Here is a 22,159-nt window from a genome sequence, read left to right as displayed (position 1 = left end):
AGAGCTTGAATTTAGCCCGTAAAGACCATTCTGGATGAGGCCTGAATGTGAGGTGGGGTTCTTACTCGCCAACCATGCTGTTCAGTGCGACCTCGTATTCGCCATCTGCATCAAGCTCTCCGTCAGCGCCATCATGGACATCATCATCGACGCTCTTGTCGAGATAAATGACCTTGCTTGCCGTTGCTTCCTTGAACATTAGATCCACGGTCTGCAAGCCCGTCGCACGCAAGTCCACCGCCAAGTCCATGTGGTTCGCACCCTCGCCAAGCATAACTGACGGCTCTTCAACACCGAGCCCAGCTTCAACAGCTTCAGGATCGAAGCCAGCCCCGTTGTAGAAATCGTAGAACTCGAGACGCGTGCCGAAGAGCAAAATGCCATGACCCTCGAGAATGTGCTGGCTGCGACAAAGCACATCAGTCAAGACATCACCACGGTGAACGTCGTTGGTTCCGGCAAACTGTGGAAAGGTCTGGAGATTGTCGATCATGATTGCGAGGTAGGTGTACGGGCGATACTCGTCGGCAGATCCATCGGCGCTGGGAATCTTCTTCAAAACCTCGAATCCAGCAATGTCTTCTGTCTTAATCATGTGCCATATGACAGACGTAGTGAAAGACCAATAGTGACCGAATTGTCTGAGAGCTTCCTTCTCAATCTGCTCTGCCAACTGCTTCTTGCTTGGCTTCTTTGTCTTGCCTTTCTTGGAGCCCTTCTTGGGTGGTAGGGCGGTGAAGTCGGGGTCTGAGCCGTCGGCAGCTTTGAGCATGAAGTTCAGGCCGTGTTTTGCGACGGGGCCTAGAGAACTTGGTTGGACGACATAGCCGGCGCATGCAGGGTAGTAATACTCCAGTAAAGCGAGAGCTAGGTCTTGGGCAGCTCGCATACGGTCCGCGTTCGGAATGGATTCGTTGTCGTAGCTGGCAACGTATCGGGCACATAGGTCTTGGAGGTGTAGAGGCACCTGCAGCGCAGGTGGCTCCAAAGTGAGAGGTGCTTTGATGATGGGTCCTTCGGCTGATGGATCGAATTGCGGGGCGAATTCAGACCCGTTAGGAGGGTGCTGAAAGCCTTGCACTTCAGCTGACGGACTGGGCTGCGGGACGAAGCCATGGCCGTCGCGAGGTTGCTGATAGTCATGTGCAAAAGCGGGCCCGCCATATGGCTCCATGTACTGCTGATGCATGTGCGGTTCACCTCGTACAAAGGAGGCAGGGTATTCAGAGGCCTCGGGCGCATAGCCGGGCCCAGCACCACCATGCACGTCCATTTCGCTGGAGTGGGTGTAGACAACGAGGAGTTGAGTTGGGTAGCGGAAGTAGTGATAAGAAGCAGGCGGGTCGAGCGGATATAGTGATAGCGGAGCGTGCTTGTGGTAAAGGCATGTCTGGGACGCAGGTGAGATCCATTCACCCAGAGTGAGAGCCTTAGCGGTATTACTTGACATGATCATGATGCTGAGGCGTTTGTCTTTTCCCCAGAGTGAAGTGGCGTCGGGTCATATTCCTGGGCGGCATGCGAATCTTGCATAAAATGCCTTTTGCAGAGTTCATTTCGTCAGTTCTCATCCATGCTCTCGTCTTGTCTAGCTTCCGCCTGCTCATTAGTGTTTTCGGTACCCTCGGCACCCTCCAGCTTCTTGGCCTGGGACTTTGCCTTCTTCTTCAGCTTCTTCTCTCTATTCCGCCGCGTCCTCTTCTCGCGCTCTGCCTCCTCCTTCTCCTTGGCCAGCCTAGCTTGTTCCTCGTGCTTGTCCTTGTTGGCCTGCATCTTTTTCCGCAGGGCGATCCTCGTCTTCTTGCCCTTGCGTGCGCGCTTGTGGATTGTCTCCTCGACTGTGGCTGGCTGGGGCGGATGGCCCACGAGGACTTCTCTCTTGAAGCCGGCTGGGGATAGCTTCTTGACCTTCCATGGAAGCGCGCATCCTGGCCAAGGCAGTTTGGAAAGCTCAGATATGGTCTTGCCATCTACAGCAGCAGCCTGGAGTCGCAGCTGGTCCTCACTCGTCGGCTCATCCGCGAAGTAGTAGGAGCGGGGCTTCTTCACGAGGAAGCCGGGCTCGCCGTTGGCCGCATCAGGCGAAGAGAGGCGGATCTTGTGCGTGGTGGGGGCACTGCTGGAAGTGGTTGTGAAGAGGCGCAGTTCCGTCTCCTCTTCGTCGCTGACAACAGCATCTTGGAGGGCGGCATCGTCAGTCTCGGCAGTGGTGAAGATGAAGTGGTTACGCAGCCGCGCACGCAGCAGTTCCTCAAGCTCCGGGTCTGGGGTAGAGCGTGCTGAGGACGCAGGCGAGTGGAGCTCCTCGCGGCGAACGCTGCACCATGGTCAGCACGGGGGGTCGGCGAGCGCGACAGGAACACATTACCGCTTCGAATGCAATGCTTCTGCCATGACGCGCGGATGACTTGGAACGACGTTGGAGGGCGAAAGTTCTCTGCGGCAAATCGGCTGTCATACCGGGAGATCGACACGTGCGGCCCGTGCTGTCCGTCGATGCTACTTGATAGTGCGATTCGCAGCTACGTCCTTGCTCTGTGGATCGAACTTCACCAACAATGCACACCAGGAAATCTCCGCTTTTGCCGACGCCACCGAGTGCCATGGACACGATTGGGACTGCTTATCCGCGTGACCCAGAGGAGTCGGCAGCAAGCACGCTGCCGAGGCCCAGAGACGCAGGATGCGACCCAGAAAGCGATTCCAGACCTCTCCGATTGCAGGATTCCCTTGCAGCCCTGAAGCAGACACGCGCTCCGGTAGCGAGTGGCTCCATGGTGAGCCAGGGTTCTTGCTACTGCTAGAGTGAATCCAGTTACACCACAAAGCCCTCATCGGCCTCGAGCCAGTTCTGCACCAAGCGTCCCCGGGCGCCTTCCGTAGACCAGGGTATGTGAATTGCAGGAACCATTCCAAGTATTTTGGCTTGCTTCCTCCCACTGCCACGTTGTATGTAGCGCGTGTAGATTGCCATACTCGACCGAGGAGGCACATTACTACTGCAGCATGGTTTGCGCCTACCACGAGGCGGCCAGAGAGCGAGATCTTCACAGGTTGGTAGCCAGTGTTGCCATGCACAAAAAACCCCACTCCATGGCTTTTGCTGATTGTGTGCCCCTGAAGATACTACCGCCCGTGGCTGGACGCGCAGAGTCTCGTGAGTGCCAACGGCATCGGCTACAAAGGCCTCAGCCAGAAGGAATTTCGCCCGCAAAATGGTCGCGATCGCTCCCTCACGGCCTTCGCCCAGCTGGCCGCGCTGCGCTTGGACACGCGACGTGCCATGGTCTCGTTGATTGACTCGACCCGACAATACATTCTCGCCGAAGCCACTCGCACTGTTTCTCTCCTCTCGACCGCTGCAGAATCCCCGGGAGACGAGGTCTGGCTTGGCAATGCCATTCTGAACAAGTTCGACGCTGTGTGCCACCATACCTTCACTTCGAGGTACATTGCAAAGGAGGAGAATGGCGATCCGTACGAGGCAGAGGCCATGTTCATTCCAGACTGCCGGATGGATCCCCGCTTCGCAGACAGGGACTATGTCAAGGACGAACCCGGTGTTCGTTTCTACGCTGGCGTGCCCATCATTACCAGAGCTGGACATCGCATCGGCGTATATGCCGTCTCGGACGAGAAGCCGCGTGATGCCATCAGCGCTGCTGAGGTGCGGTTCATGCAGGACGTGGCCGCCGCCATCATGGAGCATCTTGAGCTTGCAAAGGACTCAGATGACCGCATCAAGGGCGAGCGCATGGTGAAGGGTCTGACCCAGTTCATCGAGCGTTCAACTGCGCAGGACCTGCGCGAAGACTCCAACCCCAGGTCGTCGATTATGGACCGACAGACTGAGAACGCACGCCTCCAGACACTTGATGAAGAGGAAGATGCTGCTCCCGCGCCGCCTGCACACACAGTCAAGCAAGCAGCCCAGCGCAAGCACGAAGGCGAGTCGGACACGACGCGCATTTTCCAACGGGCAGCCCGTATCGTTCGCGAAAGTACAGACGCTGATGGTGTCGTCTTCTTTGATACTTCTGCAGCTGGCATCACGGGCCAGCTCCACAATTTCGACAGACAGGCGAACAGTAGCGATGAAAGTGCAACGCACAACACAACCGACTTCGACACTGGCGATTCTACGACATCGCGCCGGCGTAGAAGGCAAAATGCGATTTTCCACGAAAGATCGGTCGATGCGGCACTTGCCCAAAGCAAAGCATGTCCAGTTGCAGGTCTCTCTCTGCGTAATGGTAATGCATCTCTAGTGCATGCTGACTTCGCCTTTACTGAAGCCACCATGGAGCGCTACATTCATCGCTATCCGTTTGGCAAATTTTTCAATTACAATGAAGAGGGAGTTGGTTTTAACAGCTCCGACGAGAAGAGCCAGACTTCGGAAACTGACCAATCGGACCGCACCCAGACAGAAGCATCGAACTTACCAATCAAGAATCGGAAGAGAAGAGAGAGGTTCATCCCGACCGAGTTCTTGCAAGTTCTGCCCAATGTACGAACACTCATCTTCCTCCCTCTTTGGGATCCGGCTTCCGAGCGCTGGGTGGCTGGTGGATTTATCTGGACCACACAGGCTGGACGACTAATGAGCCCTGAAAACGAGCTACCTTATCTTCAAGCATTTGGGAACAGCATCACTAGCGAAGTTGCACGCTTGACGGCTCAGAAGGCCGATAAAGCCAAGACAACATTCATTGCCTCCATATCCCACGAGCTTCGCAGTCCTTTACATGGAATTCTAGGATCAGTCGAGTTCCTTCGCGATACTGTATCATCCGCATACCAGGAGTCTCTCGTTTCTTCCATAGAAACTTGTGGTAAAACACTACTGGATACCATCGACCATGTTCTCGACTACGCAAAGATAAACAAACTACGAAGCACGAATTCTCAGCGCAAGCAACGCAACGATAAGCGCCAGAAGAGATCCCCGGCTGACAACTCAATCCTTGGTGTGACTGCCGACTTTGATCTTGCTCAGCTGGTGGAAGAGGTCTGTGACACAGTCTGCGCAGGTCACACTTTCCGCAAGACACAGAACGCCAATGGCGGCGCCATTTATGACCAAGCAGAGAACAACATTACAAATGCCAGGGATAGAGTTGGTGGAGTCAATGTATCCCTCATCGTCGCGCCTCATGTGAGCTGGAGTATCCGTTCGCAACCGGGCGCGCTACGACGCATCGTTATGAACCTTCTTGGAAATGCCCTCAAGTATACTGACTCAGGCTTCATTGCAATAAGACTGGAGCAGACGATGAGCAGTGACAAGACCATTGACTTGGCTCTCACCATTGAAGACTCCGGCCGTGGAATGTCTTCTGACTACCAGCGGACTAAGCTGTTCGCTCCTTTTAGTCAGGAAGATCCGTTTTCCAGCGGCACTGGGCTTGGGCTCAGCATAGTGAAGCAAATCGTCGAATCTCTCAAGGGAGAAATTGAGGTTAAGAGCACGCTCAATGTAGGCACGCAAATATTGGTAGCTATTCGACTACCGAGTTCGCAAAGCAATCCTGCGGAACAGGACCATGCGCTTCGCGCTTCGAAGGAATTGTCTGGATTGTCTGCAAGTGTCGTCACAGTGGCTGATACTCTCAGAGATGAGCGTGGAGTTCATCTGAAAGAGTCCATGCTAAAGGCCTGTCAGACGTATGACATGCACATATCCGGAGTTGACCAAGTTACAAGTGCCGAAACAGACCTCTTGCTATGCGACTTACCGTCACTTACGGAGTTGCTTGAAAAGCCGGGCGTGGGCCGAGTCCATCAGGCACCTCTATCTGTGGTCTGCATCTGCACAGACACGGCTGAAAAGACAGTCGTTGACGCACACCTCTCGCAAAAGATGGATGCATTGGGCTGGGTCGTCGAAGTTGTCACACAACCGTAAGTCCGCCCACATCCCAAGTCACCATCTACACGTACCTAACCAAAACTCCAGCTGCGGCCCCCGCAAACTCACCCGCGCCCTTCTCACCTGCCGCTCCCGTGCCTCCAACCAAGGCTCAAACCGCCACTCGCTCATCCGCTCGCAAACCATCCTCAACGTCCCCACCACCGACACGCACCATCACCTCACCCCGCCCGCTGCCCTCGCACACCGCTCCCTGAGCGAAGTATACCCCCACGAAAAACCCCCGTCCCAAAATGAACCCGGCATGCCCTCCCCGCCCATCTCTCAGGCCCTCCCAACGACAATCACCCCCCTAAGTCCTGGCCAGGAAGTCAGCGCCGAGTACTTCAGCCCCCGCGTCCTGCTCGTCGACGACAACGCGATCAATCTCAAACTGCTCGTCGTATTTGCGCAGCGCCAAAAGCTGCGTTTCAGCGAAGCGATGAATGGCCTCGAAGCGCTCAATACATTCAAGCGCGAAGCAAACATTACGGAGTCCGCGCCCGTCCGGCCATTCGACTTTGTGCTCATGGACCTCAGCATGCCCGTCATGGACGGGTTGACATCCACACGGCAGATACGGCAGTTTGAAAAGAAAATGGGTCTGCAGCGGAGTACGATTGTGGCGCTCACGGGGCTGGCAAGTGCGCAGGATCAGCAGGATGCTAGTGATGCGGGGGTCGATATGTATTTGGTTAAGCCGGTCAAGTTTGCGGATATTAAGCGTATTTTTGGGGCGAAGTAGGGGGTGACGTTGGGATAGATGGGGGGGGGGGGTGGTAATTTTTGCTTGGGCGTTGGAGATGGATATGGTGCGGTGGGTAGGGGGTTTTTCCTTGCGTACATGAAGCGTGGCGAATTGGATGGGTCAAGACATAGGTTACATTCTTACGTGGATCAAGAGTGAAATGAGTAATGATTGAGTGCTTATTGGTCACTGCCTGCTCAGACGATTGCGTTAAGCTGCGCTACAACCTCGCCGCAAGTCAACCCAAGTACCCATTCGCGCCCAACCACTCCCTAACCACCGCCTCATCCCTCTTCGCATACTTGGCATACGAGCGGATCGTATCATCAATAACCTCCAGCCCCTTATCATACCCACGAGTGTCCTTGCCCTTGAAGAACGCCTTGATGTCATCCGCAACCTTCTCATCCGCGAACTTATTCAGCCCAAAGCGCAAGAAGCGCTCCAGCACGACCAAATTCCCACTAAGCGTCGGATGCACCTTGCTATCCCAGTTATCACGGATGAAATACCACACCTCCGGGCGCACCTTGCTGTTATTCGCGAGCGCAATGGTGCCGGAGTGCTTGTCCTGCATGGCGACTTTGTCCGAGAAGATGAAGTCGAGGTACTCCTTTGCGAGGGCGGGGGACTGGACGCGGCCCATGGACTGGAGGCAGATTTCCTTGCCGTCGATGGAGGTGGTGGAGAGGTATTCCTGCTGGATGGTGCGGAAGGCGGATTCGCCGCGCTGGCGCATGGCGGTGGCGAAGATGGCGCGGCGGAGCGAGGGGTGGATGGCGGATTTGTCGCCGGCGACGTAGGCGTCGAAGCGCTTGAGGGACTCGTCGACGGTGGCTTGGTGGCCGACTACGCCGGCGGAGAGGAGGAGGCTGGCGCGCAGCTGGCCCGTGAGGAAGCTCTCGCCGTCCTTGAACTCCCAGCCGACCTTCTCGACGGCGGGGGTGATGAGCTTGAGGTGGTATTTCCTCAGACCTTCGCTGACATCTTCGCTGTTAGAGAGGACGCTTCGGACGTTGCCGATGTTGGTGAGGATCTGGGACCAGACCAGGTAGTCGGACTCATCTGAGAAACGCTCTACCAAGGCAAGGAGACCGGCTGTTGATCCGAAGCCAGCGACTGAGTTGGCATAAGCGTCACCAACGAGGCCAATCTTGTCCTCGACGGTCAACTGTGAGCGAGCCTCTCCGAGCTTCTTGAGACGATCAGCTGGGTAATTAGTCCTGTAGAAGCCCGTGAGGTTCTTGTTGATTTGGTAGAACCCATCTTCAACGTTCCTGATGGTCTCCTCCTTTTGAGTCAGGGCTGTGGTCTTGTGCAGCGAGGCAGCCGAGGCAGAGGAACCAGTGTGCAGGCCAAGTGGGATCCACCATGTAGTCTGATCCTCTTCAGGCTTCACGTCGCCAGAAAGAAGGAAGCGCTCTTGGCGCAGGCCAATCTGGCCAGGCTCCTCGGCAACAGTAACGACAGGGAAACCAATCTTGCGCACCCACAAGTCCATGAAGCTGTTTACATCCTGACCAGAAGCCTTGCTAAGCGCCGACCACAAGTCGTTGGTGGTGGCGTTCGAGTACTGATGGGCCTTAAGATAGTCGGCTACACCTTGCAGGAAGACCTTCTCCCCCAAGTGAGCGCTCAACATGCGGATCACGGAGCTTCCCTTGAGGTAGCTGATATGGTCGAAGATCTGATCGACCTCGAGGCCATCGTATACGGGTACTTCAATGGGATGAGAAGTTCGGAGAGCATCAAGTGCAAAGGCTTGTTGAACGGAATCAGTCTACACGCAAGTCAGTGAGTGGTCAAAGGATGTATACCTCGAGACTTGTGACGTACGACAAACTGTCCCCAGACGTTCCAGTCTGCCGGTTATGTTAGTAATGGGTTTCCGAAGGTTGATGAGCTTTCATACCAGGGTACAAGTGATCAATGGCAAGCCAGCCGACCCAAGTGGCGAAGCCCTCGTTGAGCCACAACTCACTCCACCAATCCATGGTGACAAGGTTACCGAACCATTGATGAGCAAGCTCGTGGGCAACGACGTATGCGACCCTGTTGCGATAGCTGTCTGCAGATGTAGCTGGATCGAAGAGCACTGCGGTTGTACTAAAAGGAATGTAAGCTGCATCCTCTATTGACATCGCGCTCCGACTAACCGGTAGGTGATGAGACCCCAATTCTCCATAGCGCCGTGTGACTAGAAAACAAAGGTCAGTCTAAGGAAGTTCATAGTGAAGGGTATACGTATAGCGCCCTAAAGGATCAGCCTAAGGCTGTGAACTGGGGTGCTGATACTTACAAATTCATGCACAGCCAGCAGATCAACCTTGGGAAGAGGGTAGTCGATCTGGAAGACCTCTGAGAAGTAGTCGACAATCTTGTGGCAGTTGTCCAACGCAAAGCGACCCTGTTCCTTCAAGCCCTTTGTCGTGTATACGCGAACTGGAATATTCTTGCCGTTGTACTTGCGCTCAGTGAAGGCCTCGACGTACTCAAAGTCGCCAATGGCCCACGCCAAAAGGTATGTCGACATGATAGGTGTGCGCTCGAAGACGACAGTGTGGAAGCCGTCACGCTTGCTGGACTTGATTTCCTTCTCCGGCATGTTGCTGAGAGCAGTTTGGTCTTTTGGTACCTCGATCTCAACATCAAAGGTTGCCTTTAGGTTCGGCTCGTCGAAGCAGGGGAACGCGCGGCGCGCATCGCAGGACTCAAATTGAGTGCTGAACATGTAGTGGAACTCGTCATCTTTTGCGACAGATGCCGGGACTTCACCCTTGGGTGTATACTTGGAGCGGTAGAAACCTGCCATGACCTTCGTCAGCTGTTAGCACTTCCTCTTCAGAGTCGCAGGGTATGGTCTAACGTACATTGTTGATTGTGCCCTCGAACTTGATTTCCAGAGTAGCCTCTCCAGAGTAGTTTATCTTCTCCCCGAAGTCCAGTGTAACGCGCTGGCGCTTCTCATCGTATGAGATGTCCTTCGCCGACTTGGTGGCATCGCCAGCCTTCAACTCGGCGCTGTGGACCTTCAGCTGGTGGGCGTTGAGAACGAGATCACTGAAGCCATCGCTCTTGTCAATCTTGGTGGTTATAGTGAGTGTGCCCTTGTAACCAAACTTGCCGCCGAACTCGATGTCGTGGAGGGAGAGCGCGTAGTGCGTAGGCTTAGCCCTGATCAGCCGGTGTTAGCTTGTGGTCTAGGGAAGCATTGCATTTCTATGTGTAGAACTTGCTAAGGGTGATCGTACCAAGCTGGGAGGATATCTCTGTCGGACGCCATGATTGCAAAGCTACTTGTAACTTCGCTCTGACAGAATCTCTTCTGAACTGAGAATGTGTCTAACCTGACAGCTGCGAATCTCGGTCGCAGTACCAATTGCGTACGCGACGAGCCGGCACGCTTTGAAACGAAGCTTCTAGAGCTCTGAGTGGGGTTAGTGGAGCTTGCGAATCCAAGTGGTGTATAGCTTGCTGGTGAATACAGATGGCGAGGGGTGATCCGAAGTCTAGTCCAGAGCCGAGGTCGAGAGCAGAGTCTCGAAGATACAGAAAGGGTAGCCAGCTTTAGGACAGGGAACCGAATGAAGGAGAGGGCTTATAGCAGAAACTCAATGGCGTGAGGAAGCTGCGTAACGTGCAAGTAGATCCAGAAGGGAAGGTGCGCGTGCAAGATGCTCTTGCCCCACCACGGGCTGATCCCTGTCACATATGTAGGTAGCGCGGGGTCCAAATGATGCATCATTGAGTGAAGATCGTGGACGCATTGGACCAAGAATTGTGAGCTGCATCTTTCTGTCGGTGCATATGGACATGGCTGCGTTTGGAGGACTTTTGAGAGTTCGCTTCTACAAATCACCGCATATTCGGTCCACATTCTAGACTGAGAATTTCAACGGCTAGGTTCGTTGCACCATGTACGACCGATGAGGGAAGAACGCATGCTGCCCTGTCTCGACGTTGTATCAGCAGAGATGTGCGATGGACAAGAACATGCAGTTTGATATCATAGGTCTTTCTTCAGGGCCTAAACGCGTGCTCAAGATGATCCGTCGCCTTTCTATGAACAATTCGTTGCCCTTGACACAGTTGTAATTCCAGTGTGTAGAGCCACACCGCGTGCAAAGTGGTATTCCAAAGACGCCATGCAAATGCTTTCAATCCACGCGCCTGACATGCAAGATACCCTGTCCAGTCCCAATCCCAATCCCACGCCCACGGGTGCCGCGCTTCCATAGTGTTGAATTTACAGAGCGAATTTCTTCTTCTTTGTCGTTGAATCGCGTCTTCATATCCGAATAAGCACATCCAAACACTGAATCTTGAACTCCTTTTTGCCCAACAGCCCCTTCACCCACTCGTACTCCTTGCCGCCGTTTCCTTGCCCGATCTTCCCCTTGACCCCGTCGAACGCGTTCTTCACCAGCGCTTGCGCCGTGTGATTCGCTGCCTGTGCCAGCACACCCGCAGTCTCGACCATCGTGCCGTTCAGCGCCAGCTCGGCAGTGTCGGGCGCAAGCGGCGGATCGAACCACGGCGTGTGGAAGTCGAACAGCGCGACAACGAGAATGAATAAGAGGAGCGAGCAGTATACACACGGCCGGTTTAGAAAGTACGTCGCAGAGATGAAGAGGATGAGGTAGACGGGCGATGCATGAGTTCGTAATCTAGATGGACGGTTAGTACTGCGCAACGCTTCGGAAGGTCGGGATCGGTCTTGCAACTCACAAGAAGAATAGCACAGGTATCCAGCTCCGTAGGCAGAACATGATTCTTTGTGTTGTGGGATCCCGGGAGCCTCGCGTGCGCAGTTGCGGTCGAAGAGTAATGCTTCGGGGAAACGTCGAATAGCGCGGGTATCGTGAGAAAAGAGGAGCGAGTGAATGGTATTAATTAGATGAATACAGGGAAAAGATGAGAGTGGTGACAAGTCGATGCGCGGGTCTGTTGGCCATCGTCACAGGGCTGATTGGCAAGCACGACCGATCGTCCGCGGTGGCGCTGTGCGGAGTAGGATCCCGGGCCGTCAGCCTCACCAATTCGGACAATATCCTTACCCTGCTATATCACCTTAGTACAGGTCTTCTCCTGTTGTATATTCTTTGTTGGGCGCAATAATGCGCCTTGATCTTTGTTATTATGTCCATCGTACATGACAACATCTAGTACACATCGTAGAGTAAGGCGCACACAAGGTTCAAGTCAAAGCTCTATTCATGCCGCACACAGCAGCCATGTCCTGCGTCTAAGCTAGTTGATCCGTAGCATCATTTTACAAAAATTGTACTCGTGTCTTCTAAATGCTAAGGAAGACATGCGAGCGCAACGTTCAGTGTGACCACCGTTGCCCAGATTTGCCAATCACCTCGGCCTCCAAACGCCAGCAAAAGTGCTCAAACCCTACTTATATATTGTACACGAAGCATGCGAACGTCGATAGATGCCACTCGAACAGTGGCCGCAAACTTTTCGAATTGCGTCGATCACACTGGAAGGTTGAATTTCTTGCCTTGAACGACCCTAGGAATTGTCAGTATACTTGCTGATCATTCTGAAACAGGAACACTCACTTGGTGTAGTAGATGTAGAAAAAGTCCGAGTAGAGTACGGTCTGGATAATACCGGCGATCACCGCAATTGGGTCGTAGAATCGTGGCACGTCGAAGAAATAGCGGTAGATCCAGTTGGGAATGTACAAGGCTCTGTAGGCGCCGAGCGCGAAGAGGTAGTGCGTTGTAATAGTCTCTGCTTCACCTGTTCTTTGGAGCATGAAGAGCTGAGGGAGGATAGCGACCGATTCAAGCCAGATGGAGAACGCCCAGAGAATCTGTCCCTGCCATTAGCAATTGTGTGGCCGCTTCACTATCCACGACCTACCTCGGAGAATGTATATTTGTACGGAAACAGTATCGCCAGTACCGCGCTCGCACCCAGCAAGTATTGCACTTTGAATGTATCCAGATTAGGGTCGTGGGTCGGTTTGAAGTCGTTAAGCATAAGGTAGACAGTATACGCCGATGTGCTGATGAAGACAATTTTGAAGACGGTGTTGTAGAGAGACTTGGGCTCGTAGAAGGTCCATAGCAGGTCGATGTATCGCGTGAGGTAGACGATGAGGTAGAGGAATTGCGACTTGAACGATATGCCCGACGCGCTCTGGAGGATTGTCAGGAACGGCGCATTCATCGCGGGGCTTCATTGACGTACGCTAGACATTTTCATCTTATGCAGAAGAATCAAGATGGAGAACAGGTGGGATAAATCCCCTACAAATAGCTGTTAGCCTTCTCGCGACCAAATCTCACCATCTCATCCCTCGACACCTCCGCAAAGACTCCGCAAGAAATGGTCCAGTAACTCACCCAGTAGCCGGAAAAGATTCATGATCGCGGCAAAGCGTGTCTTGCCAGTGTGTGAGTCGCGTACGTGGGTTCGACAACGGTGCAGGCTCTGAAGGAGTGCGCAAAGACTGTTTGATGTTGTCGAGAAATGACACGTTTAGACGGAGCAGCTGCAAGGCGTTGAGCCCTTGCAGGTTGCCAAGGCTCATCCCTGTCGAACGTCACTCCCGCTGCCCACTCACCATGCATCACAGTTGCCCGCACCACCAACACTAGACGGGTTGATGTAATGCTGGGAATACAGATCATTTTTCCTCAGTCTGATCAACGGTCGTCTTGTCTGCAATCACCTCCACAATGCTTTGAACAGTCTATCGCATACTTTCTGGCTGCGGCGTACCAGTGCGAAAGCCTCTTACAATCAAGATGAGACTCTTTTAAACTGCAATTCATTCAAAAACGATGGCCTCAATTCTAGGCTGGAAAGACATCCTGAGGCCTATCAGAGATGGGTATCGCCATCTGTTCCCGACGCCAGATACCGGTCCCTCTCCAGAAGAGCGCCGGCTACAACGTGAACGAGATCGCCTGAAGGGTTTCGAGTATTTCGACACTTTCGACCAGCTCGAAGGTTGGGAAGAGAGCGATTCAGACCCACTGCAGATATCGAATACACCATTACTACCTCGAATTGTTGGCACTGCGGCAAAAGAAGGACCCAAAGCGCGCGTCTTACTAGTCCATGACTATGCAGGCAATTACCACGATTACGAAAACGTGCAAGGTGCGGATCTCGCAGAAGAGATGTATGCATGTGAGGACCTTCAGTACGTCGACTCATTTGTGTACTTCTCCCATAAGCTAGTCTGTGTACCTCCACCAACTTGGGCCAACACACTCCATCGCAATGGTGTCTTGGCTCTTGGTACCATCCTCGTCGAGCCGCAGACCAAGGAGACAGATAGATTTTTGCAGCACACAAGCAGTGATGGCAACATGACATTCGGTCTCGCCACAAAGCTAGCCAATATAGCGAAGCACTATGGTTTCGATGGCTATCTAGTCAATATTGAGATACCTTTCCCAAGAGAGGCTTGGAGTCCGAACATACTTCAAGCCTTCCTGGTGCAGTTGAGAGACGAGCTGGGTGACAATAGGCAATTGGTATGGTGAGTGAAGACGATCTACTTCGATTTACCTTGTGGCCAAGTAAGCTGACGGGGGTTTTTTTTTCTAGGTATGATGCCCTTACAACGTCAAATAAGATATCCTACCAGAACGCTCTAACCGCCTCCAATCTTCTCTTTGCCCAAGCTTGTGGCGGCATCTTGACCAATTACTGCTGGGGCGAGTCCGAGGCAAGCAGATCGAAGACGATTGCTTTGCAGTCAGGCTTTCCACCCGAACAGATCTTCTTTGGCGTCGATGTCTGGGCGCAAAATAATTCAGGGTCACACCAATCCAGATCTACGTATCCCAAAAAAGGTGGCGGTGGAACCAACACTGGTGCAGCTGTGACAAAGCTCGCAGAACTCGGCTTGTCCGCTGGTATCTTTGCACCTGCCTGGTCTTTTGAGCACTTTCCTGTGCAGGGTAGAGCAATCGAGCGGACAATGTGGCACGGTGACGATTTACCAAACGATGTCGACTGTTCTTGTGGAAATGCAGCAGTTCGACATCAACAGACACAGGGATGCTGTATCACCAAATCTGCCAGGTGTTTTCCAGCTGGATGGGAAATGTTCTTTTTTACTGATTTCAGCCGCAGTTTCGCGAAGCACGTCACAGATGGGCCATTGCACGCACAACTTGGCGCGCAAGCTCCTCTTCCTATACCAGTACCATGTGTCAATCAAGGCAGCCAAGCCCGCATCGCACACAGGTTAGCACAAGGTCCTCAAAGCAAGCTGGTAATCGAAGCCCACAACTGCATACAGGCCGATGTGCTTACCCAGTACTTCGACTGCTACATACCTCTCTACAGCTTGAATATGCCTGCAGTCGGTGGTCTGGCATTGGAAGTCACTTATCGCAATCTGGCCACTGATACAGGCGCAGTACCAAGCTTGTCTCTCAAGCTCATCAATCGCGATGAGCCACGACTGCTACCGATAGAAGACAATGGGGGAGTCCACACGATGCGCGCAAAGATTGGTCCGCAAACAGACACAGACGAGGGCGGTGGCCTAAAAGAATTGGGGTTTCACCTCACTGGCTTTGGTGGTGAAGGAACCGTCCCTATCCTTGAGATATACACAATTTCGATCACGCCACTTCAGAGCGATAATGTTCCGCATGTACACAGTATTTACGAAGTACAATTGCAACATCGAGGCGAAGGAGAAAATAAGCACGTGCGACTATGCTGGAAATTCACTGGTACCACTGAGGATAGACTGTCTGGCATACCATACAGCCATCTCACTGGGCCTTTCTCATACTTCCTTGTGAACATCAATGGAACGCAATGTGGAAGAACGTATACTCTTGAAAGTATCTTGACTAAGGAGATGCAGAAAACGTTCACGGAAAAAGAGTTGGAAGTCGAAATAATTGGGGTTGGGTTTGTTGGGCAGAATCTAGCTCGTCATGTCACAGCACTGCACCTGAGCAGTGAGTTGATCTGACCGCGCCCATTACGTTAGCGTATTAGGTGCAGCTATCCACCCCTGGCGATTATTGATGCCACGCCAAATGATCGACAAAACCAAGATTTGATGCTTGCTTCCCCGCAGCCGTCGCGTGCAGACCTACATGCTACTCCATGTGGCTGTAAATGAAGCTTTGTTTGTCTGCGTCCGTCTCGGACATCGCCAAGGTGTCCGTATATGGAGAAGGCTTGAAGCGGACAAACGGATTGCTTCACAATATGCACAAGGTGCAGCCGTTCACCTCGTGCACAACTTGTATGGATTAGAGGGTCGCTCCGGTGGGTGAGTGGGTCGGGCAAGTTGCGCGTTTAGGAAGGGTATATCCCGGTTGGATATCGTCTACTGTTACATCAGAATCTGTGGGGAAGGATCCTGTGTAACGAGATTACGCATGGAGACAGCAGGTGATTGTCTACTGTAAAATATGGCTAAATCAAAGTTGATATTGCGAGGTGAGCTGTGAGAAAAGAGTGAAGCATGTGACCGTGCGAATAACCGGAACGTTCAACGACGGAGAGGCCTTGCACGAGACGCGATATGCGAGTATCAAGCATGGGACCGTGCCTTCCAGAAACAAGGTCCCACGTTCCGTCCAAACTTTGAGGCCTCGATATCCTGGTCCGGCCCGCAATGTGGAAGCGACATCCACTCGTATGCATTTGCAGTGCTCCACTGCAGAATAAATGCGGCTTCCACTTCTCATGACAAGCCCATATTGTTCACTGCAAAGCTGACGAAGAAAGCATCACGAGCAAGAGTATGTAAATGTCCATAAACGCACCTGAAGTCAGGCGATCGGCGCGGGCGGAAAGAAATAAGAAATAGCCAACGGATGCTGGGTGGAGTCGGAGATTGAGGATTGATGAAGCATGTAATATGCAGCGCGTGGCTTTTGGCGTGAACAAGCGGGCGCCCCGCAAGAAACAGCAGCCAACTCCACCACACGCTGCAGTCTCGAGTAGCATCGCATCGTAGGCATGGCAGGATACAGAAAAACCTCTGCGATTTTAGGTCAAGGCGCATCAGATGCGCCGATCGGCCACCGCTTTCAGCGCGCGGCCAAGTTTTTATGCGTTCATCTCATGGCGCTGCTGCTGAGTGATGTCTGATTAATAGGGTCCTGGCCTCGACCCGCCCATGCCCATGTGGGGAAATCACGTGCCTTCTAGCGAGGTTAATCGGACCTGAGCGGGAAGACAGCCTGCGCCAGCTGCGAATCCTGTCGGCGCGATTACATCAATGCGATCCCAGCCATGCAGCAACAACGCCATTTCAGCAATTACCCTGGTCCGTCGATATTTGTTGCTCGTAACTGGCCTGGCTACACATCAACGGCCCGTCAGCGTCATTCGCGTGCCTCGAGTTTCCGAGCTGTCTCCGCGACCACCTGCTGATGTTCTGCCTTTTCGTCTCGTCTCTTGCCAATCCCGCTTACGACTTGTCTCTCTCCCCACATACAGCAATTGATCTTTGCGGTTAGCGCCCCCACTGCGTTTAACTTCGGCCTGTGGAGAAAGTCGGAGCTCTACACTAAGCCCGCGCATTCCTCGCCTCTGTGCGCCTCCGAGCCGCCTAGCACACGACGTTCTTTGACAGCTGAATTCCGGTCTGGCAATGTGTATTTTGGATCTCCAAGGGTGCCAGTTGTAGCGTCTTTGGGACTTTTCGTCCGAATCCGATGTGAGCGCGAGCGGCCTCTGCATTCGTGAGGCTCAGAAACGCGCAAGCGAGGCTTGACCGATTCCGGCGCATCTGCAACTTCCATGGCCACGCCATCGCACGCACGCTTTGAGCACGATGACTCCCTCATGCTGAATGAGTACGGCCTACCGGAACTTCGCTCGTCGCCCAACGCTTCTGGAATTAGTCCGAACAACATGATGGGTTCGTTCGGCGACTTTGACGTAGCGTATGCGCAGGCCCAGGGCTTTGGGACTGGCTTCGATGGCATCAAGATCGAGTCGGGCTACCAAGATCACCGCGGTAGCCTAAGTCACATGAGCGAGGACAATGCCAGTGCAGGAGGTAGCGCGCAGCAGCACAGGCTGAGTATTGGAGGCAGCCCGCGGAACATGTTGGATGGGAATCATACAAGCCCCGAAAGCGCGGCCGCGCTGGGCATGCTGGCTATTGGGGAGAACCTGAACGATGCCTCAGCACTCGGCATCAGGCTGAGTGGAAATGACGGCACAGATCACTCGACCACATCGCGAAGAAGCAAAGACGACCCGCAGGATCCACCGCTCTGGAGCGAGATGAAGACGAAAGCTGGAAAAGAGAGAAAGAGGCTGCCGCTGGCATGTATCGCATGTCGGAGGAAGAAGATTCGCTGCTCGGGCGAGAAGCCAGCATGCAAGCACTGTTTGCGGAGCAGAATACCGTGCGTGTATAAGGTCACCACGAGGAAGGCTGCGCCGAGGACAGACTACATGGCCATGTTGGATAAGCGGTTGAAGCGCATGGAAGATCGTGTCATAAAGCTAATACCAAAAGAAAGCCTGCCATCTGTCGCGAACGTTGGAAGGTCGGTGGTCAAACCACCAATCCCAGGAGCCCCGCCGAAAACGCCCACGACCAAAAAGCGCGTCGCAGAAGAGGCATTCGGAAACGATTTGGACGACTGGTCAAAAGCAAAAGGGTCGGATCCAGCTGCGACCGGCATCGCATCACATTCGAAGGAATCGGACGATACCAAGCTGCTTACAGAAGGCGCGGAGAGTCTGCCCTCGAAAGAAATCCAAGAGCATCTGGCTGAAGTGTACTTTGATTTCGTATACGGGCAAAGCTACCCCCTTCTGCACAAGCCGAGCTTCATGCGGAAACTGGCTGCTGGAAAAGTGCCTCCAGTTCTAATCCTAGCAATGTGCGCCATATCAGCTCGATTTTCGACACATCCCCAACTACGAACCGAACCGTGCTTTCTGCGAGGGGACACCTGGGCCGAACGAGCGCGCGAAATCGCACTGAAACGATACGATGCGCCGAACATCACGATACTGATTGTGTATCTGTTACTTGGTCTTCACGAATTTGGCACATGTCAAGGAGGACGAAGCTGGATGTTTGGCGGCATGGCGCAGCGCATGGCATATGCGTTGCAATTACACAAGGAAAACGAGTTCGATCCGCTTGTCAGTGAACCAGATCGGAAGCCACTTTCCGCCACAGATCGCGAGATCCGACGAAGAACGATGTGGTCTTGCTTCTTAATGGATCGATTCAACTCGTCTGGCACCGATCGCCCGCTCTTCGTGCACGAACAGTACATTGAAGTACAATTACCGGTCAAAGAGCATCTCTACCTGCACGAGATACATGCGCCGACGGAGAATTTGGAAGGCAACGTGCCCAACCCTGTTCCGCCTGACAGTGGCCAATTAGCGAACCCACGCGACAACATGGGCGTATCGGCGTACACGATTCGACTAGTGTGCATTTGGGGCAATTTGATCAAGTACATGAACTTGGGTGGGAAAGAGCGTGAATCAGATACGATGTGGTCGCCACAGTCGACATTCAATAAGATCAAGAAGGAGGCAAAGGAGTTCAAAGAATCGCTACCCGAGATGCTTGTTTACACGCCAGAGAATCTCAAGAGCCACGCGATAGGCAAGACCGCAAACTCGTTTTTGTACCTGCATATTCTGTGGCAACAGATTATGCTCTTCATGCATCGCTTCGCTCTTCCGTCGACAGCAGGCAGTCGACCACCCAAGGATATGCCACACGATTTCCTCACCGAATCGGCTCGCTCAGCCTTGGACGCTGCGAATCAGATATCAATGCTCATCAACGAATCCATGGACCACAATGTTGTCGCACCCTTCGCTGGATATTCTGCATTCTTTGCGTCAACCGTTCACGTACATGGAGTGTTCTCGAAGAACCCAAAGCTCGAAGCTCAATCGAAGAAGTATTTGGCATACAATGTCAAGTATCTTACCAAGATGAAGAAGTACTGGGGCATGTTCCACTACATTGCAGAGAACCTGAAGGATCTCTATCGACAGCATGCGGATGCTCAATTGAAGGGACCAGCATCTACAGGAGACAAGAAAAAGGGCAGCATATTCCAATACGGAGACTGGTTTGATAGATATCCACATGGTGTTTCAAAGACAGATTATGAAGACGCCGCTGAATCGCTCGCGAACGAACCAGGCACCGATGCCGTTCTCGGAACCAAGAGCGACTTACAAAGCGTCGAAGAATTCTTCGCCTCTCTTTCCCCACCCTCGCGATCCGACCAACAACGCAAACAAGCCCGCAAAGCCAAGTCAAAATCAATCTCGAAAGCGGACGGCCCACCAAACCTGTCACCCCAGTCCCAACGGCACAACTCAATATCCCAGCAACAACAATCCCGCCTCCACCAACACCACCTCTCCCAGATGAACCTCGCATCGCAACAAGACGCCCTTGACTATGACCCCACTACATATTTCACCACACCCTCCCAACACCAACAAACCCCCTCCCAACAATTCATCGCCGAATTCGCCGGCCACCATCCCCAGCACCACCCACACGCCCACGCCCACGCCCAACTCCCCATGCTCAACACCTCGCCCAACCTGATCCACCCCTCCCAGCAACTCGATATGTCGCCCTTCCCCGATCTCTCCGCCGACTTCAACGCCCACCCCGCCGCGTTCTGGAACCTCGACATGGGCGCGGGAAACCAGTTCTTCGACCCCATGAGCAGCTACTTTGTTCCATTTAATGTCGACCCGCCGGGCATGGGTGATGATGGCGTGTTTTCGGCGCAGGGGAATGAGGGGTTTGGGTTTGGGCTGGGGATGGGGACGGGCCCGGTTGATTTGGATATGTTGAATGGGGTGGGCCAAAGGGGTAGGGGGATGCCGAGACGGGGGACGATGGAGTGAGGAGAGATGGGTAGCATTTCCAGGAGTTTTGTCTATGTGATGAGGGCGTTTGGTGTGGAGGGCAAGAGGGAAATTACTTTTTGAGTGTTGTTAGTATATTCATTATTTTTGTTTTGCATAATGTTAGCGATTTTGGTCTCTGTTCCGGGAAGTAGGTATGAACTTTTACTTGGGATACCATCAAATCGATTTTGGAAAGAACAAATACTCGTTACAACTACAAGTCATGGCTGTTATCTATACCTCATTACCTACACTCGACATCTACTTAACAACCAACCCGCTCCTAACCGTCCCACCCATCACTCCTCCGATGCCTCTTCTCCCCATGTCTCCTTTCCCCACCCCTCTCATATCTGGCCTCCTCTTTCCCCTCCCGATACGCATCCCGATGCCCATGCCCATGCCCATGCCCTTCATGCCTCGCCTCTTCCCTCCCCTCATAATACGCCTCCCTATGTCTATGCCCACGCCCCCCATCCTCAGACCTCGAGCGCTTGGCATACTTGCGCCCGCCCAAGCCCCCCAACAAAATCCCCGCCGCCGTCCCCAGGCCCGGGAAAATCACATCGCCGACGAGCGCACCCGCGCCTGCGCCGAGGAAGGTGTCGCGGTCTTTGTGTTCGCGGCGTTGGGCGTGGGTTAGATCGCGATTGCTGCTGTGGTGTCGATGCCGGCGTCGCGGCGAGGACGACGCGCTGTCGCTGTCTGAATGAGAGTCTGAGAGCGAGCGGTCCGAGTCTTGGTCTGCAAAGCGAACGCGCGGGGGTTGGGAGCGGCTTCGGTGGGGGTGCAGGGGGGCACCTAGGGGTGTGTTTGATTGCGGAGGGGGTGCGAAGTATGGGGGCGGGTCTATAGGGTAGGGTGGTGTTGGGTGCACGTTGTGTGGATGCGGTGGGTAGGTTTGGATTTGCTGCTGCTGTTGCTGTTGTGGCGCTGTGTTGTATTGTGGTGGTCGTTGTGCGTAGGGTTGTTGATACTGAGGTGGTGGTGGTTGTGTTTGTGGTGAGTAGACATGTGGTGGATGGGTGCCAGCTAGCTCGTGGGCTGTGGCGTAGTATTCTGCTGCTGCCATGTCTGTTCGATTTCAGGTTGATGATGGATGTGTTTCGTAGGGTTCGTAGGAGGTGGAGATGGTGGAGTCGAGGTTCAGGATCGTAAGGCTTCGTTCTTTCCTGAAATGAAGTAAGAGACGCCCGGGTATATCAAGCAATGACGGTATATGTCAGAAGGTGAGAGGCGCTCAAAAAGTGGATTGCAGCATCAGATGGGTCAGCTCTAGGTATTAGTTATCGATCGCGTGCACATGTCACGTCTACCGTAAAAGTTAGCAGCTCAAATGTCCCTCGACGTCATCCAAGTCAACACTTGAAACCTATCAGTGCGAAGGTTGCCTAGTATTCAGTGGCACCGGGTATCTCGGCATGCCACTATAGCGTATGCATGGTGCGAGGCTACACCGAACTGCATGGGAACTGCTTTAAGTTTTGAGTTGCAGCTGCATAGAGGGCTCGTATGTGTGACGTAATAGGGAGATCGGGAAGAAATGACTCGCGAATAATGTCTTGATTACAATGATGTACGAAAAAATGGGGTATCTCCAAGACTGTATCCTAGCTGAA

General features: G+C 53.4%; 9 protein-coding genes across 9 annotated transcripts; 3 read left to right on the top strand and 6 right to left on the bottom strand.

Moving 5' to 3' along the window:
• Window positions 1–61: 61 nt before the first annotated feature.
• SNOG_01267 (hypothetical protein) lies at window positions 62–1,456 on the bottom strand (the record flags this gene model as incomplete). Its single annotated transcript, XM_001791862.1, has 1 exon — window positions 62–1,456. The coding sequence occupies one exon, from the start codon at window positions 1,454–1,456 to the stop codon at window positions 62–64; it is 1,395 nt and encodes a 464-aa protein (XP_001791914.1).
• A 104-nt stretch (window positions 1,457–1,560) lies between these two features.
• SNOG_01266 (hypothetical protein) lies at window positions 1,561–2,394 on the bottom strand (the record flags this gene model as incomplete). The annotated part of the gene is made up of 2 exons (XM_001791861.1): window positions 1,561–2,317; window positions 2,369–2,394. The coding sequence occupies 2 exons, from the start codon at window positions 2,392–2,394 to the stop codon at window positions 1,561–1,563; spliced, it is 783 nt and encodes a 260-aa protein (XP_001791913.1).
• A 612-nt stretch (window positions 2,395–3,006) lies between these two features.
• Window positions 3,007–6,656, top strand: SNOG_01265 (hypothetical protein; the record flags this gene model as incomplete). Its single annotated transcript, XM_001791860.1, has 4 exons — window positions 3,007–3,053; window positions 3,124–5,479; window positions 5,543–5,904; window positions 5,960–6,656. 4 exons carry the CDS (start codon window positions 3,007–3,009, stop codon window positions 6,654–6,656), a joined length of 3,462 nt encoding a protein of 1,153 aa, XP_001791912.1.
• A 241-nt stretch (window positions 6,657–6,897) lies between these two features.
• SNOG_01264 (hypothetical protein) lies at window positions 6,898–9,942 on the bottom strand (the record flags this gene model as incomplete). The annotated part of the gene is made up of 7 exons (XM_001791859.1): window positions 6,898–8,439; window positions 8,496–8,521; window positions 8,572–8,723; window positions 8,816–8,856; window positions 8,959–9,483; window positions 9,530–9,833; window positions 9,911–9,942. 7 exons carry the CDS (start codon window positions 9,940–9,942, stop codon window positions 6,898–6,900), a joined length of 2,622 nt encoding a protein of 873 aa, XP_001791911.1.
• Window positions 9,943–10,947: 1,005 nt separating this feature from the next.
• On the bottom strand, window positions 10,948–11,139 carry SNOG_01263 (hypothetical protein; the record flags this gene model as incomplete). The annotated part of the gene is made up of 1 exon (XM_001791858.1): window positions 10,948–11,139. The coding sequence occupies one exon, from the start codon at window positions 11,137–11,139 to the stop codon at window positions 10,948–10,950; it is 192 nt and encodes a 63-aa protein (XP_001791910.1).
• Window positions 11,140–11,855: 716 nt separating this feature from the next.
• On the bottom strand, window positions 11,856–12,845 carry SNOG_01262 (hypothetical protein; the record flags this gene model as incomplete). The annotated part of the gene is made up of 3 exons (XM_001791857.1): window positions 11,856–12,179; window positions 12,230–12,413; window positions 12,590–12,845. The coding sequence occupies 3 exons, from the start codon at window positions 12,843–12,845 to the stop codon at window positions 12,143–12,145; spliced, it is 477 nt and encodes a 158-aa protein (XP_001791909.1). The 3' UTR covers window positions 11,856–12,142.
• A 617-nt stretch (window positions 12,846–13,462) lies between these two features.
• Window positions 13,463–15,627, top strand: SNOG_01261 (hypothetical protein; the record flags this gene model as incomplete). The annotated part of the gene is made up of 2 exons (XM_001791856.1): window positions 13,463–14,164; window positions 14,278–15,627. 2 exons carry the CDS (start codon window positions 13,463–13,465, stop codon window positions 15,625–15,627), a joined length of 2,052 nt encoding a protein of 683 aa, XP_001791908.1.
• Window positions 15,628–17,414: 1,787 nt separating this feature from the next.
• SNOG_01260 (hypothetical protein) lies at window positions 17,415–20,537 on the top strand (the record flags this gene model as incomplete). Its single annotated transcript, XM_001791855.1, has 1 exon — window positions 17,415–20,537. The coding sequence occupies one exon, from the start codon at window positions 17,415–17,417 to the stop codon at window positions 20,535–20,537; it is 3,123 nt and encodes a 1,040-aa protein (XP_001791907.1).
• Window positions 20,538–20,731: 194 nt separating this feature from the next.
• On the bottom strand, window positions 20,732–21,756 carry SNOG_01259 (hypothetical protein). The gene has a single exon (XM_001791854.1). The coding sequence runs from the start codon at window positions 21,610–21,612 to the stop codon at window positions 20,824–20,826; it is 789 nt and encodes a 262-aa protein (XP_001791906.1). The 5' UTR covers window positions 21,613–21,756; the 3' UTR covers window positions 20,732–20,823.
• Window positions 21,757–22,159: the final 403 nt, after the last annotated feature.

The sequence above is a fragment of the Parastagonospora nodorum genome (assembly GCF_000146915.1).
Source record: "Parastagonospora nodorum SN15 chromosome Unknown scaffold_2, whole genome shotgun sequence".
Lineage (NCBI taxonomy): Eukaryota > Fungi > Ascomycota > Dothideomycetes > Pleosporales > Phaeosphaeriaceae > Parastagonospora > Parastagonospora nodorum.
The sequence above is the reverse complement of the archived record's forward strand: the minus strand, read 5'-3'. Positions and strand labels throughout refer to the sequence as shown.

Excerpts from the sequence above, each read along its gene's own strand:
- SNOG_01259 (XM_001791854.1), bottom strand. The coding sequence starts at position 21,612 with ATGGCAGCAGCAGAATACTACGCCACAGCCCACGAGCTAGCTGGCACC.